The 15,585-nt window shown below is 44.8% G+C and overlaps 1 protein-coding gene and 1 long non-coding RNA gene across 5 annotated transcripts in view; one reads left to right on the top strand and one right to left on the bottom strand.

Moving 5' to 3' along the window:
- The window catches only part of PSEN2 (presenilin 2), a 19,177-nt gene extending 14,269 nt beyond the window's left edge, over positions 1 to 4,908 (top strand). For 3 of the 4 annotated variants that reach the window (XM_059468247.1, XM_059468245.1, XM_059468246.1), the window contains exons 9-11: positions 517 to 636; positions 1,135 to 1,253; positions 2,389 to 4,908. In XM_059468247.1, the coding sequence (XP_059324230.1) occupies positions 517 to 636; positions 1,135 to 1,253; positions 2,389 to 2,544 (395 nt within the window). In that variant the 3' untranslated portion in view covers positions 2,545 to 4,908. Of the gene's footprint in view, positions 1 to 516; positions 637 to 1,134; positions 1,349 to 2,388 lie in introns of all 4 variants that reach the window. The other variant, XM_059468249.1, reaches the window with a different exon arrangement.
- The window catches only part of LOC132070991 (uncharacterized), a 22,970-nt gene extending 7,385 nt beyond the window's left edge, over positions 1 to 15,585 (bottom strand). Inside the window, exons 1-3 of the long non-coding RNA XR_009418057.1 lie at positions 15,536 to 15,585; positions 14,981 to 15,044; positions 6,146 to 6,201 (exon numbers count right to left, since the gene is read on the bottom strand). This is a non-coding gene — a long non-coding RNA (uncharacterized LOC132070991). The remainder of the gene's footprint in view (positions 1 to 6,145; positions 6,202 to 14,980; positions 15,045 to 15,535) is intronic.

Genomic DNA, 15,585 nt, shown 5'->3' with positions numbered 1-15,585 from the left:
GAGAGAGAGGTTTGATAACTGAACATGCTGCTTATTTCAGGATGAAGCAGCTGACATACCAAGGGATGGCAGGGACACAATCCTGCTGGGAAATGGGGCACAGAGCACATGCTGAGGGGTACAGAATGCTCTGTGGAAGCTGTGTGTCCCAGATCTGCTTGCACCTGCAGCAACCTGTCACACTGACACGGACTGAAGAGTTTGTAGGAGCTTCTGAAAAACAGGACTTGTCAGATAAAGTCATATATCACAGAGTGGCTGCTTCCAAAAGTACTGCTAAAGGCTCTGTCAGATGGGCTTTAACAGAGGGGGGAAAAAAAGTGAAATTTGTGGACAATGAAATGCATCAGCTGGTCCTGATGGTCACATCTCCAGGAGACAAAAAGGGCTCACCCACTGCAGGGCAGCTTCACAGGAGTGTGGATTTCATGGGCTAAAACATGTTAAAAATGTAGCTCTCTCTTGTGGTTTTTTTTTTCCGGTAATGCACTCTTGGCCTGTTTTTGTGGACCCAAGCTGAGGATGGCAGAGAACAGCTCAGGAGCCCCTCTCATGCAGAGTCTCAGATGTCAGAGACAAGAGGTCCTGTTCCAACCCGCCCTGTCACTTCTTTAGAGGAGCTCGAGGAGGAGGAAAGTAAGGGAAGCTTTATACCTTGTTTTCAGTGTCATTAGAGCCTGACATCTTTACTATTTGTGCTTAACACTCTGTTCCTAGTTTGGTTAATCACAGTTAATCTAATAGCTGTGCTTGCTGAGCAATGAAGATCTTGAGTCTGACTGTGTATTTCCTCTTGCTGGTGCAGAATCTGTTCTGGGATTGTGGTTCCAGTGACATCTGTTGGCTACATGTACAATTTAAAACAGTTCCTTCTTCCCCCTGACTCCTGTCTCTCTCTGTCCTTGTGCCTCCCAGCTGCTTCATTTGGAAAGCAGCCTCAGAGAATGAGGGAGAACAAAGCAAATAGTGGGAAGAGGGGCTGGAAGTCTCAGCCTCCTCAGGAATGTGTGGGTCCAGTTTGGTAGCCAGGACTAGGAACCTTTACCTGCTCCCCAGGGGACAAGAATTTGTTCAGGAGGAAGCAAATCAGGAGGCTGAGAATTAACACTTATTTCCTTTTTCTACTTCTTTCAGGGGGTGTGAAGCTGGGCCTTGGAGACTTCATATTTTACAGCGTGCTTGTTGGGAAAGCAGCTGCCACAGCTAGTGGGGACTGGAATACCACACTGGCCTGCTTTGTAGCCATTCTCATAGTAAGTGAGCAGCTTTTAAAAGCTCTGTCACAGCCTGCTCAGCACAGAATTGTTGCCAGGAGTACCAGCAGCTGAGCACTGCTGAATCAGCCCAGGTAACCTGCTAGGTGTTCAGGAATACTTTGTCTGTAGGTTTAGACAGGCACTGCAGCAGAATGATCCAGACTTAGCAGAGCCAAGTGTGGATGTGGTGGGGCTGAAACAGCCCCAGGAACTGCTGGTGTGTTTGCTTCAGCCACAAGAGTCAATATTTGGAACTGCACACTGATTAGCAAGTGTAGTTGAAAACTCTGTTATGCTAGGGGGAGCTGATAGATAAGAGGGTAAGGACCTATCTTATTCTACTATTTGAACTGGAAAAAAATGAGAAGGAAGGAGACTGAAATCCATGGAAATTATCAGTAAGGGCAGATGACTAATATACTGTGGCTGCTAAAGAGTTGGTCCTGCCAGGTCTAAAGAAGACACACTGTTAAGCTTCCATCTGAGTGGAAAATAATTATTATGCACTTGCTGTTTACCTCAACATCCTCATGGAAATTAACCAGAAAGACAACAGCAGGATTTTTAGAATGTAAAAGAAAATCTGGGTAAAACCAAAATTCACCCATTGTATTAAGCAATCCAGCCAAAAGAACAGCAGTGGATTTTTGATTTCGTTTTGGGTTTGGGGTTTTTTTTGTTTTTCTTTCTTTTTTACCCTAAGGGACTTTGTAAACTGGGAATGTGTTATAAGTATTAGAAACCTTCAGTGGAACTCCTATCTATGCTGTTCACCAGGATTTAAGTGCTTTTGTCTGCTGGATCAGTACTTCATTCATAATGGCACAGAACAAGGAGTAAAATAATGTGTACAGAAGTTACCCTCTTGGGGTTAGCTGTACCTCTGCATTTGCTGTTCATGCCACTTTCTCAGCAGAGATTTCTGTGCTCAACATTGCTGAGGAAAAACCTGGCCAGCTTGTGTGAAAGATGAAGCTGTGGGCACATAGATATTCTGCTGCTGGTAGCTCAGGCAGTGTGCAGTGCTCTAGAGTGCATTTAGATAATTATCTGTGTGTTGGTTTGTTGGTGACAGATGAATTTCTGGTTGTCTATTACCTCCTTGTGATTTTTATTCTGTTCTCTCTGACAGGGTTTATGCCTAACACTTTTACTACTGGCTGTTTTTAAGAAAGCACTGCCTGCTCTCCCCATCTCCATCACCTTTGGCTTGATCTTCTACTTCTCGACCGACAACCTCGTGCGACCCTTCATGGACACCCTGGCCTCCCACCAGCTGTACATTTAGAAGAAGTGAGAGTTAGAGGATTCTTTTTCAAGCTTTGCTGTGAAGTATGGTACAATGTTTGGAATAGGTCATAATGTTTTTACACTTAGTGCCATATATTTGTAAGGAAAACACTAATTCCTTGATATGCCATGTACTAAAAATCCAATAGTTACATGTTGAACTGAGATTTTTCACAGGACTCTTGGTGCAAAGCCTGGCTCCTTGCTGATGTCAGAGTGTTACTTTTATTTTATTTGATGTGCACAGTGGCTGTTGTGAGCACAGAAACCTGTATGTGGCATGGAGCACTGCAGAGGTGAGGGGTCTGATCTTCCAGGAGCTAAGTAAAGTGTTTTAGCCCTGGAACTCCAATCATCTTTTACCATAGTCTAGAATTTCTAAGTTTTCACTTAGAACTTCTAAACCTACACTTCTGAAGTGTGCAAACACGAGGTGCAAGTGATTGGAAAAGCCCAGCTGGGAACAGGCACGGAGCAGTGTGTGAGCCATTAGAGAAGTGAACTCTGCTGTGCACACAGCATCTGCTGAAATTGCCCCAAAGGCCCATTTATCCTGACCTCAGTTAGACATGGTGATTGAGACAGGATCCCCAGGAGGGATTGAGGCAGGATGTCAGTGCTGGGATGGTGGAACATCAGGCTCCTGATGCTCTCTGAGCACATCCACCAGTGCAGCAAGCAGCTGAGGGAGGCAGGGCTGCCCCTTGCAGCACATCAGATCCTCAGCATGCAGAAACACGTACTGCTCTCTCCTCCCAACATTTTATTTTTTAGGAAATATTTTTCTGGGTCATTGCTACAATCCTGAAGTGACCCTAAGGTGGAAATGACTAAACAACTCCAGTAAATCAGACCTGTATCTTACTTGCTGTGTTTCTGGTCTCATTTCTGTGCATTGTTGTAACTACTCCAAAGGAGGATTTACCTTCCCTTTATTAAGAGGTCCTCTCTTACACTGACTGAGACTTGGTTTACCTAGGTTTTTGTACTGTTTAAAGATTATTTTTTTAATTACAAATTTTAAAATAGCTATTTAGTGTCAAAGGAACTCTTTTGGAAATATCCAGTCATAGTTTGTATCAGAATATTGGGGTGCAAACTTCAATCTGTTGTTACATTACTTTCAGGAATAGCTATACACCCTCAAGTGAGTTCATTAAGAAAATCACATCTTGATGTCAGTAAAAAATACATAGGACAGACTGAACCTTTATGTTTTGTCCACCTTTGAAAATAATTTTGGTTTTACTCTTTGAGTCAGTTTTTCAATAGCTGCCAAAGTTCTGTGATTTTATTTTTTCTTTTCTTTTTACCTGTGTCTGTTACTCAAACAAGCTCAGTTTTCTTTGACAGCTGATCAGTGTCAGTAAATGTAACATTATGTGAGAATTCATGAATAATGCAATGTCTTTGAGAGACATAGAATTTAATTTCTGGAAATACTTCTTAGCAAAGGCTTTGAATTACACAATTTTATGTAGTGCTTTTTCCAGTAGACCTGTTCAAGCTCATCTGCTTTGATAATTAACAAGGATATCACACAGATGATTCAGACTAATTTTTAAAAAGTGCATAAGTGTTTTTACAAGGGGGGTGTGTGTGTGTGTCTCAGTCTGGACAAGTCAGTAACTCTTGCTCTTTGTCAGTTTTCCATCCTCATTTCTCACATTTGCAATGTTTGAACTTAACAACTGCAGAGTTAACTATTACTAAAAGGTATTTCCTTTGGAAATGTAAATCAGTAGAGCTTTGTTTGCTGATTTTTAAGGTTTATGTGAGAGTTGCTTTTTCTATTTGTTTGTTAGTGCTTGTTCTTTTTAATGAAAACAGTTGTGGAGCCAAATCAGACTAGAATCACTGGGAAATGTGATTTTACTTTTTGCATTGCATGGTGTAGAGAGGATGTGAATTATTTGTATATACTGAAAGAAAAATCCCGTGTGGCTTATCAGGGTTGCATTTCTATGAAAGCAGAGTTAATACTTGAAGGAAACTGGCAGGGGACGCTTCACATATTGAAGGATCACCACTGGTTTGCTGCAGACACCTGCTTGTCAAAGACTGGCCTTCCACTGACCAATTCTGCAGAACTGACAGGAATTTTAATTTAAAAGGTAACTGAGCAAGAGATTCTGGCAGTGCAACAGAATGTATTGTCCTGGTGAGTGAAAGGAGTATATCATGGATATACTGGAGTGCTTATAATTGTATAAAAGTTCATATGTATTTACAACAAATATATATTTGTGTTTGTGTGTCCATGTACACACAGACATGCAAATTTTAAAATTATGTGGAGTGATTTCTCATCTCTTTGGATGTTTTCACCTGTGCATAAAGTGAAGTTTTGTTGTGATGTTAACATTGTGCAGCATGTGAAATGCAGAGGGCAGGATTTACCCTACTCACAGCTGGCTGCTACTGACTCAGTGACCTGGCACCTTGAATCAGCAAAGCATTTGTCTGCCTGATGTGTTCATTCACTGGTGTCACTGCTGCATGCTCTGAACCAGCACAGCTGCCAGCTACACTGAGGGGACACCTTTCTTGTGCTGGTGTCACTCAACACCTCAGTTCCTCTAGGAGGTGCCATGTGTTGGCATTTTCCTGTGGGAGGATATCCTGCTCACACTCACCCCTCCTCTCCGGTCTGAAATGAGTCTTTCATTGCTTCTACTCTCAAATGCAGCTTGGGCACACATCAGTCTTGAAGATCTAACACTGAAGCCAAGACCATGAACAAAACTCTAGTGGTGAGCCTGCCTAATGCAACCCCCCAGTGAAACTTGTGGTGGGAGGTCTGGGGTTGTTTTGCTGAAGTGTCTGCTGTGTGTCAGAGACTGGAGATGAGCCCTGCCCTCAGAGGATGCACAAGAAGCATCAGTCATAATGAAAAAGCCAGAAACAGGATAGTCCTTGCAGAAGCTCACAGCTTTCATTTGATACTCTTGGCCTGATTCATCAAACCTGACTTCAGGCTCTTTGTTCTTGCCCTCAGAGGTACTTCCAGCTAATCCCACTGTGTTTGCTTTTCTCTTGCTTGTAACTCAAACTGTGGTTTGGTGTAAACTGAATATAGTTATTTTTCTTTATTGTTTCCCTCAGTCCCTGACCTCAGTTTCTGCTTTAGAGATGCTCCTTGGCAGCCACGGGAGGGCAGCAGGTCCATGTGCAGAAGTACCAGCCATTTTAAATACTCTGCCCTGTGCCCCTTGTGTTTCAGGGAGGCTGAAGGCCCTGCAATCTCCTTCGTGGCAGGAAAAGAGAAAGGCAGGCACCCCACACCTCAGCATAGCTTCAGTTTTGGTCCAGCATGGGAGAGACTTTCAGTGAGAACAAGCTCAAGCTGAACCAGAATTCATTTAAAACCAGCTGCTTTCAGTGTGATGCCATGTTCAGCACTGCAGTCCTGCTGTTACACTGCATTTTGTTTGGGTTCTCTCCCCCCTTTCTTTTTTTAATAAATCATCCAGTCCTAGTTCCATTCCTCAAAGCCCCAGGCATAAGTCAGGGGCTCCCCCAGGCATTGCTAAATTCAGTTTATTACATAAAGATTTCTTCTGAGCATCTTCAAGAAGGAAAGGAATAATTCTACTTACTGATTTGTCATTCTTCCTCTCACTTCCAGTCTCTTATTCCAGTAGGTCTTGCTAATCTGGGAGGAAAAAAGAGCACACAGCTTGTCCTTCCAGCTCTTGGCACTGAGAAGTCCAGGGACAAGCTAGATAGGGTTGGATGGGCTTTGAGCAGCGTGGTCTAATGGAAAATGTCCCTGCCCATGGCAGGGGGTTGGTACTGGATGGTTTTTAAGGCCCCTTCCAACCCAAACCATTCTATAAGTCTCTGTTGTTTGTGCCTCAGGAGGACCAGGGGGTATCTTATTTTCTTGAACTTGGTTGTTTTGTAAGAAAGCAGTCTGGAGAGATGTGGTATCTTTGCCAGAAATTCTCCTACAACACTGTTTGTGTGCCCCAAACACACATTGTATTCCTAATTGGATTTATCTTTTCTTCCTCAGCCAGGTAAAGTGATGTGAGCTGTTCTCATTCTACAAGTGGGAAACAAAGCAAGACAGTAAATCATGCAATCATAGAATAGTTTGGGTGGGAAGGGACATTAAAATCATCTAGTTCCAATCCCCTCATATGGGTAGGGACACCTTCTACTAGACCAGGTTGCTTCATCCAGCCTGGCCTTGAACACTTCCAGGGATGGGCAGCCACAACTTCTCTGTGCCAGTGCTCACCACTAGCACAGTAAAGAATTTCAATAATCTAATAACTAATCTAAACTTACTGTCTTTCAGTTGGAAGCAATTCCCCCTTGTCCTGTCACTACATGCCCTTGTAAAAAGTACCTCTCCCTCTTTATCTGGGCTCCCCTTGGGTACTGGAAGGCCTCATGACCATGCTGGGTTTGAGCTTGGATACATAAGGAAGATCCACATCATATCATGGCATCAAACACCATCACACAAATTACTGTTCTTTTTTACAAATTGCTTTGCTGCAGATTTGCCATCACCCACTTTTTGCCACTCTTAAATCCAAGATGTTTGCCCTGAGCACTGAAGGAGTTAAGCAAATATGAACTGTTATCTTCTTTGTGCAACACATTTGATAGGTGCCCAAGAGCACAATTTGGGAGGTGTCAGTGCTCAGCACTATTTGTGGCTCACTATCAAAAAGATCTAAATAAGCAGAAACTTTGAAGTGGAACTAGCTAAACTCCTTGATACAGAAACCTGAGACAGGTACAGGGCCAAGTGGATGGAGTAGAAATTTTCCAAAACTGGGAACTGTTGGAGCCCTATCAAATGCAGCCTGAGGTAAGTGACAGCTCCCACAGCCAGCTCTGGATTAGATATGTGCTGAAATAAATGCCAGGAAGCCTGGCACTCCTGAACCTGCCCTGCAGAATTGGGTGGAGTAGGAAAAGCATTAGACCTGTTTTCTCCTGGTTTCTCACTGGTTTCTATGATTTCAAGGAGATCTTGCTCACCCTGGTATAAAATATGAGTAACTCCACAGCTAACAGATCAGGAACAGTGCATAAAGTAAAAGTGTGGAAGATCCAGCCTATTTACCTTATGCCATGCCATCTTCAACCTTTACAGAGCTTAAGCTACAAGCATTTACAATTCTCCCTGACTTCACTGAGTTGCAGAATATGAGCCTTCCTTCAAAACTGGTGTAAGACAAACAAGATCCCTGGAACTGAAGGTAGGATTCAGGATTATTTTAAAAGCTGCCTATCCTGTGTACCAACAGTTAGTAGCAATAAAATGCCAGTAGCATTACAGAACTGTTCTAAACAGGAATGTCATCCCTTCATCAAGCCAGAAAAGACATGCCCTCTCTTTAAGCCCCTACCAAATAGAGTCTTTGTGGTATTCTGGGTAGTTCAAATTTGAGCTATTTTTGTTCTCCAGCTATTGTGCTAATAGTCTTCTTCTCAAGTGCTCTGTGAGTTTTCAGGGGGCATGACAACTGTTTAACTTTCTTCTTTAATATGGAAAAGAATTGCCCTGATTTCTGTCCCTGTGATTTGGGTGGGCAAGCAAGAATCAAATGGCGAGAGGACTTAAATAGGATGGGGAAATGAAGGCATTTAGCGTGTAAAGGGTTAAGGTACCTTCTCTGCTACTCTTGTGTGCACATGCTGTGTACCACTGTCATGAAACAGGAGCACTGCTGCAGAACAGTGAGAACATCTGTATTTCAGGCAAGGAGTAACATTTCCTGTGCTGGGAAAGCAGAGCAGCAGCTCAGCTGCGGCCAAAGCTGCTGCAGGGCACTGAGTGGATGGTGCTGGGTGTAGTCTCTGTCCAGCTGCATCCCCAGATGCTGTGTCTGGTGGGACTGCTGAAGGAAAGGGACATCTTTGTGCTCACATCTTCGTGCTCACACCTTGGGCTCCTGCAGGCTAGCAATCTCACAAGTGTCTGCAGAGAGTGAACCTGCAGTGCTGGCTCTCAGGAAACCCTTTTCCCTGCACACTAGCACGGAGCAGGTTGAAATTCCTCCTGCTGTGCTCCCACTGAGGCTTTCCAAACACTTCTTTAGCATTAGGAGCACGACACAGCAGAAGAATGCCATTAACCCTGTTTTACAGATAGGAGTTGGATCATTTGCTCAGGGTCAAATGAAGGGCTTAACCTGGATGTCTGGAGCATCTCTCAATCAGTCACTCCTTCCAGAGGCTTGTTAATTGCTGGTGTCTCCCTCTTAGTTGCACTCTGCTACGTGCCAGTCAGGATGTTCTGCCCCCAGTTGGTGTCTCTGTGCCCAGGTATGCAGACACAGATGTAGATAGCAGAGGTTGGATCATGCAGTCCTGCTCAGTTGGCCTCTGGAATTGGATTGATAGCACAGCAAAGCAGGAAAAGGGTCAGTCAGCATCCAAAGGTAGCAACAATCCTGCTTTCCCATACTGGTTTTGGCTTTTGGTTTTTGAAGCCACAACATCCCTGCAAACTGACTGCTAAAGTAAATTGTCATGACTATCTGTGAGTCATCATGTGGCAAGTGGATGGAGGTTGTGAGTTTGTCCATTTGCCACACAGGCACTCAGAAACAGCCTGCAGCTTTCCAGTCTCCATCCCACACCTTGCTGTGCTTGGAACAGCGAGGCAGGAAGCCAGGAAGCCAGAACAAGCACTGGCTTTCAGGGCAGTGAAGGAAAACAAGGTATCCTGGGGATGATTCCAGGCTAGGGCAAGGTGGCTCACTGCTCTCCAGCTCTGTGAGACATGGCAACGCTGTGCCAAAAGCTGGAGCAGTGGCTGGGATTGGCAGCACACTTTGCCATTAACCAGCAGAACTATGATGTTAATTCTTAGTTCCAGTAAATGTTCACAAATAACTCTGTTTCTCCCAAGTCCTCTGGCTCCTGCCTGTCCTCCCATTTAGAACAACTCTGCCCAAATTGTTCAGATAACACTTCTGTCCTTGGCAAAAGGCTTTCCAGAGTGGCTAAATGCAGGCAAAGAACTTGTTCCTGTTTGCCTGGCTTTAAAATGAATTTGCCATGTTTGCCCAGGGGGTGAATGGCTTTGCCAGTTATCATCTGTAAAGTGAATCCTGGCTGGAAGCTACAAAGAACTGAGCCTTCCCACCTTGTCCAGGATGGGCTGAGGTACATGTAAACAATAATCAGGTGCCAAGGGGAGAGAGCACAACACCAAACTCTGCAAGCAAATGCAATTTACAATGAGCAGAAACAACTGATCTGTCCAGTCCAGACAAAGAAGAATTACAGACTGAGTAATGTTTAACAGAGAAACAGAAATGCCACGTTCTTGGGGCACACAGCTGCAAATCAGGCTACTGCACTCTTCATCTCATTCAAAATGGCTTTGCTCAACACCCATAAAAAGCACTGTTGTGCAACAGGATTGGAACTGGCAAGGCTAACACTGTGAATGTTTGACTGTATAAATTGCTAAGGTGGCAGGGTGCCTGTCCTTGCCCTGCACTGTCCCACACACTAACCCAAAAACAAGGACTGGTATCCCTTTCTTCCACTTAGTGACAGAGAGGCAAAACACAGGGGGCAAAGGGAAGGGTTTTGTGTCTTCTTCACCTTCCCTTTTCTCAATGAGGGGACAGGACAGCCCTTCAGCAGTCCCCTCTCCTGCACAGAACCTGGCAGCCCCGCTGGCACTCCCTGCCCTCTCCAGCTGAGCAGAGCAAGGCTGCTCACTGCAAACTCCAGAAGGAAAACAGGGGTGGGAATCATGAAATTTCCCTCTGGTGACCAGTGACATGAATGGGAATAAAGCCATGTCAGGCAGGGTTTAGGTTGGATATTAGGAAAAGGTTCTTTAGGCAGAGGGTGGCTGGGGACTGGAACAGGCTCCCCAGGGAAGGGGTCACAGCATCAAGCCTGACATAATCCATGAGGTGTTTGTCAATGCAGTCAGGCATTTTGTGTCAATCTTGTGGTGTCCTGTGCAGGCCCACAGGTTGGAGTTAATGATCCTTGTGGGTCCCTTCCAACTCAGCATATTCTGTGATTCTAGGAAATATCTGTCCTGCTCCCTGCACTATCATCTCTTCCTCTAGGACAGAAAATATTAATCTTGAGAACTGCCACACCACCCCCTTCTGACAGCACTAAATCACCTTAAAATTAAAGTGCTAACTGAGATGGCATCTTGTCTCTGTCCCTTTGCAGTGAGTGGAGAGAGAAAAAGGCAGGGCAAGTGCAATGAGTGCCAGAATGCTTTGGGATGAAAATACACAGTTCAGAAACCAGAGCAGTACTAAGCTTAACAAAAATAGCTCATCATTTGGATGCTGTGATGATACTGGATGTGCATCTACCATTGACTGAGTCAGTGAGATGCCATTTCTCTGAGAGCTCTTGCTCTCATTCTTGCCCATAAAAAAAAGCCATATAAATAACATATGCTACAAACAGCATCACTGACACCTGCCAAAGTTTTGAAATACCTCCAAGCTAACTACTAAAACCAAGCCACCTGTCCAGTGACTTCACTTGAACTGTTCCTCTTCATCATCATCATCCCTGTATTATTATGTTGATGGGACGCCATAAATCCACAGAGTCAGAGAAGACATTCCATCTGCCCTGAAAAAATTACCCTCTAGAGAAGATGAGGCAAAACCCCTCAAGAGGTAGCTCATCTGAGCCCCAGAAGTTGCTTGGAGAAGGAGAACTGAGGGAAACACTTCCAGAGCTTTTGCTTTGTGGTTAGCTCGTGAACACGAGAGAAGGATGGTGATGTCTATTAGAGATTCCTAGAATCATTAAGGTTGAAAAAAACCTCCAAGTTCATTGAGTCCAACCATGCATATTGTGGTTGGAGAAACAGCTTGGGCCTGTCCTATGCAAGAGAATTCTCTGAACAGCCTGGACACTTGTCAACCTAATTAAATGACCAACTGCTGCTTAATTGAGGCTCCATCACCTTTTTTTCTGCAGGTCAGTAGTCTGCCCATAGAAATTTTCTGTTGCAATTGAGGCCTTCTTACTCCAGGGCCCAAAGATCCTTCCAGGCTCTGGTCTTCTAACTTCTTCTGTTTGTAAAAGTTTAGCCCTTCTGGCTCATTCCTCTCTGGGAACGTGTCCCACTTTGTACAAGGCTTTGAGGAAAATGAGGAAATTTGAGAATTAAATGATCCTGAACATATCATTTAAACCTTAGTAGGTTAAAACTCCCACTCTGTGGGAGTGTGACTCTGACATAGGTAAATTGTAACTATTAGTTATAATTTAAATTTATTATAGTTTTGATTATATCTCTCATGAGGATAGATAGATCATTGTAGTATTTATAGCTTGATAATAATTAATATTACTATAATCAAACTCATAATTTAATTTAATAAAAGACTGATTTATATACTCCTCATAGTTGTAAGTTTCTTGCTAGAAATGCTCACAGAAATGTTTCTAGATAAGGCAGTATGTTGAAATTTGACTGAATAGAATACAACCAAGCAAGCAACAAGAAGAAAATGACAGCTGTATTGCATTTATTAATAATGTTCACTTCTTATTCTTTATATCTAATCAAGAGACTCCTCAAAGTCTAGGAACTTGCTTTTTCACAGGATTGCTTTGACTTGCTCTGCAAATTCATCTCTGCACTGCACACACCTCCAAAAGAGTGCAGGTATACAACACAAAAATTACATGGGATTTAGACACTGGTGCAAAACCTTTTAACCTGCAACAACCTCATTCTGCTGTCATGTGGATGTCATTGTTTAGGTATTTACAAAGAAGTTCCATAGAATCATAGAATAATTTGGGTTGGAAGGGACCTTAAAAGTTTGACTAGTCCAACGCTCTGTCATGGGCAGGGACACCTTCCAGCAGCCCAGGCTGCTCAGAGCCCCATCCAGCCTGGCCTTGAGCACTTCCAGGATGGGGCAGCCACAGCTTCTCTGGGCAGCCTGTGAGGGCCTCACCACCCTCACAGTACAGAATTTCTTTTTAATATCTATCCTAAGTCTGCTCTCTTTTAGTTTGAATCCATTCTTCCTTGTTCTTCCTACAGGACAAGGAGGAAAAAGGACCTCCCTATAGGGACTAGATTTCTTCCCTCTACCCTGCTTGGAAGGACTTTATGAGTTAATGTTTGCACAGCACACTCAGCAGATCAGCTTCCACACAAACCCTGCCCAGAGTCAGGGCCTGCATGAAGCTGCTGTTTCACCTGCACTGCTTTGGTGGAGGGCACAAAACCAGAATGGGCAGCCTGGGCTGATCCCACGGGGCTCCTGTCCTCTCCTGCCACTGCACAAGGCACAGTTTGCACAAGGCCTGACTGCAGATTTGTCTGGGATTTGGACGGGGTTGGAGGATTGCTCCATCCTCATTTCCTCCTGCTGAACTTTCCCATTAAATAATATGAGTAAGGCTGAAGAGAGAAGACAAGAGGATGCACAATGATTAGGGTCTCAGTGTGTGGAGTGCTGTTAAGTCTTCCCAAGCAGAGAAGGGAACCTGAATTTGAACACCCCAAACAGCCAACAAGGCTTTACATAAACCACTGATACCCTTCCTGAAGAAAAGGATGGCTCCCTGGTCTATTTCCCACCTACAACACTTCCTTTTTTCAGGATCAAAGGCTGTCAATCAAAGGCTGTCAATCTCACAAGTGGTAGCACTAAACCAATCCTAAATACTGACAATGTTTTTTATCTGTTACCATTTTTCCTCACTTTACAGGGAGATCTGCCATAGAACAGCTCTCCCAGCACTTCATATGTATGACATTCATCTTTTTATTATTATTGTGGCCAAAGTAGGCAAAATTAACCTCTGGATTCTGGATTGAGTCCTGGGTGTCCTGTCCCTATTCCCCCTAAGAACTAAAAAGTAACAAAGAGGGACATACACTATTTTTTCCCATCAGCTTCAGCCCAGCTTTCATTCCTACCTCTTTGCCCTCCAAATTAGGTGAGAACACAGACACTTCTCTCTTCTTTATGCACAGAAAGAGCTCGGGTTCAATGGGTCTTTTAAGGCTGCAGAAAGTCTGGCAGGAGAAGGTGTGATGCAAATTGAACAGCAGTGGCAGAAATATCCAATGGTTTACCGCGTGTGAATGAAGGGAAGCAGCCAGGCCTGCCTCTGAGAGATGGGGAGAGCTTCACCCTGGCCTTGCTGTGCCTCCATCTCAAACTATGGCAGCCTGCTCATGCAGAAAGCCTCCAGTTCTCCGTGCTCAGCACTGTGAGTAAGGTGTTTCACAATTAATGCCGAGCTGATGCAAGCAAAGTGATGTTACACAGAAACTGAGCACTGCCATCCAAATCCAGCACAGGAATAGATAAAGGGGTGTCCTTAGAAAAGACACCCACAACTTGTCTCTTTCCAGATGAGGGCATATATGATCTTTTCTTTATTAGAAATAGTACGAACCTAACCACAAATAGAACAATTAATTTGTGTATATTTCCACAGGTGTGTGAGTAGTGAAATGAAGAAATGAGGCATTTTTTTGGACAAAACTTGTCAAGGCTGGTATCTTATTACAGTTATATTTTTTCTTCAGCTACATATTGAGCCTCCATCCCTTATCAGGTATTGTGTTTGCCTTTTCCATTTCAGATATATTTTGTTTACACACAGCCTGTGTGTTAAGCATTTATTTCAATAATGTGCCTTTCCCAGGGAACTGTATTTTTTTCACTTTTCAAATTCAAATCCAGCCTTTTTAGTCCTGATTGGAGCTGGCTTCTAATTCAATAATGTTTGGGTGATGAATATTGCTAAATTTATTTGTAGCTGTCTGTTCAGTGCTTTACAGAGACCTTCTCAGGGTTTATGTGGAAAGCTGAGAGGGGCTTGGGGAAGATGCAAATTTTTTTTTTTTTTTTTTAATGAAGGAATATGTGTAATACTTGACCAATAAATAGCAGCCAATCTCTGGTCTTAGCAGCTGGAGATAATAATTGTCTCCCTCTACAGAGGAGGGCAACTTTGGCAATAGCAGATTGGCAGTAATACTCACAGGTTTTGTACAGTTCAACCTCTCTACACACTTAGAGCAGACCATTTATCCATTTTCCTTCTTCACAAGTCCACAGCATCCACAATTCCTACTGACTTTACAATTCACAGCATCCACAACTCCTACTGACTTAGATACAGGTCCTCTGGTGTGGATTTAAGTGCTCAATTCAAGCTACTAGTTAGCTGAAAAGGTCAGCCAAAACAAGCATTGACAATGGTGAAATTAAAGCTCGGGGCTGTTTGTTGGTCACTCCCGCAAGTTCTGCTACAACTGGAGAAGGATTATGAATCCTGTTTGGTTTAGGAAGGAACGAATGATTTCATCTCCAAACCTCATCCGAATGCACTCCTGCACTGATGTAGCCATGTGGCAAATGCCCCAGAACGACTGTATTGTTATTTTTCAGACGGGAAAGTTGCTGACAGCGGCGGGCGCTTACCAGAGCATCCAGACAAGCCGGGAGCCGGCTGATGCTGTGAGCCCCTCGCATCCCTGGCATCGACCTGCGGGGAACAAGGCACCGCGTTTGTTTCCAGCGTGCATTTCCCAACAACCTGACCAGTTCCCACTGCCTGCGTGACACGCTGCTTTGACAAACCACACAGGCAGACACAGACAAGCTTTCCCGGACACGAAGCGTCACGAATCGGGAACTGCTCCCTCCACCTGGCATTTCCCTGGAGCCTGCCGGGCGCGGGGCCCCTGCCCATCTCCCCATGCACATTAACGGGGAATGTGGGACCGCCGGAGCAGCGACTCCCCGGCCTCCCCGAGCCCACCTCATCCATTCCCACCGCGGGATCCCCTCCCCCGCCCCAGACGCCGCCACCTCCCACTGACACCGCACCGGGCGGTCCCAGTTCGCTGGAGCAGCGCAGCCCGGGGGGAGCCGGCCCAGCGCGGACAGACGGCGGCTGTCGCCGCCCCGCTCGCAGCACACGCTCCTCACGCCTCACCCGCCGCCCGCGCTCCCCCCGCCCGCCGCCGCACGGACCTCACGGGCCTCACGTCCCCCTGCAGCCGCCGCGCGCGCCGCGCCGGGCC

This window comes from Ammospiza nelsoni, chromosome 3, assembly GCF_027579445.1.
Source record: "Ammospiza nelsoni isolate bAmmNel1 chromosome 3, bAmmNel1.pri, whole genome shotgun sequence".
Classification (NCBI taxonomy): domain Eukaryota; kingdom Metazoa; phylum Chordata; class Aves; order Passeriformes; family Passerellidae; genus Ammospiza; species Ammospiza nelsoni.
Note: the sequence above shows the minus strand (reverse complement) of the source record. Positions and strands in the feature narration are given on the sequence as shown.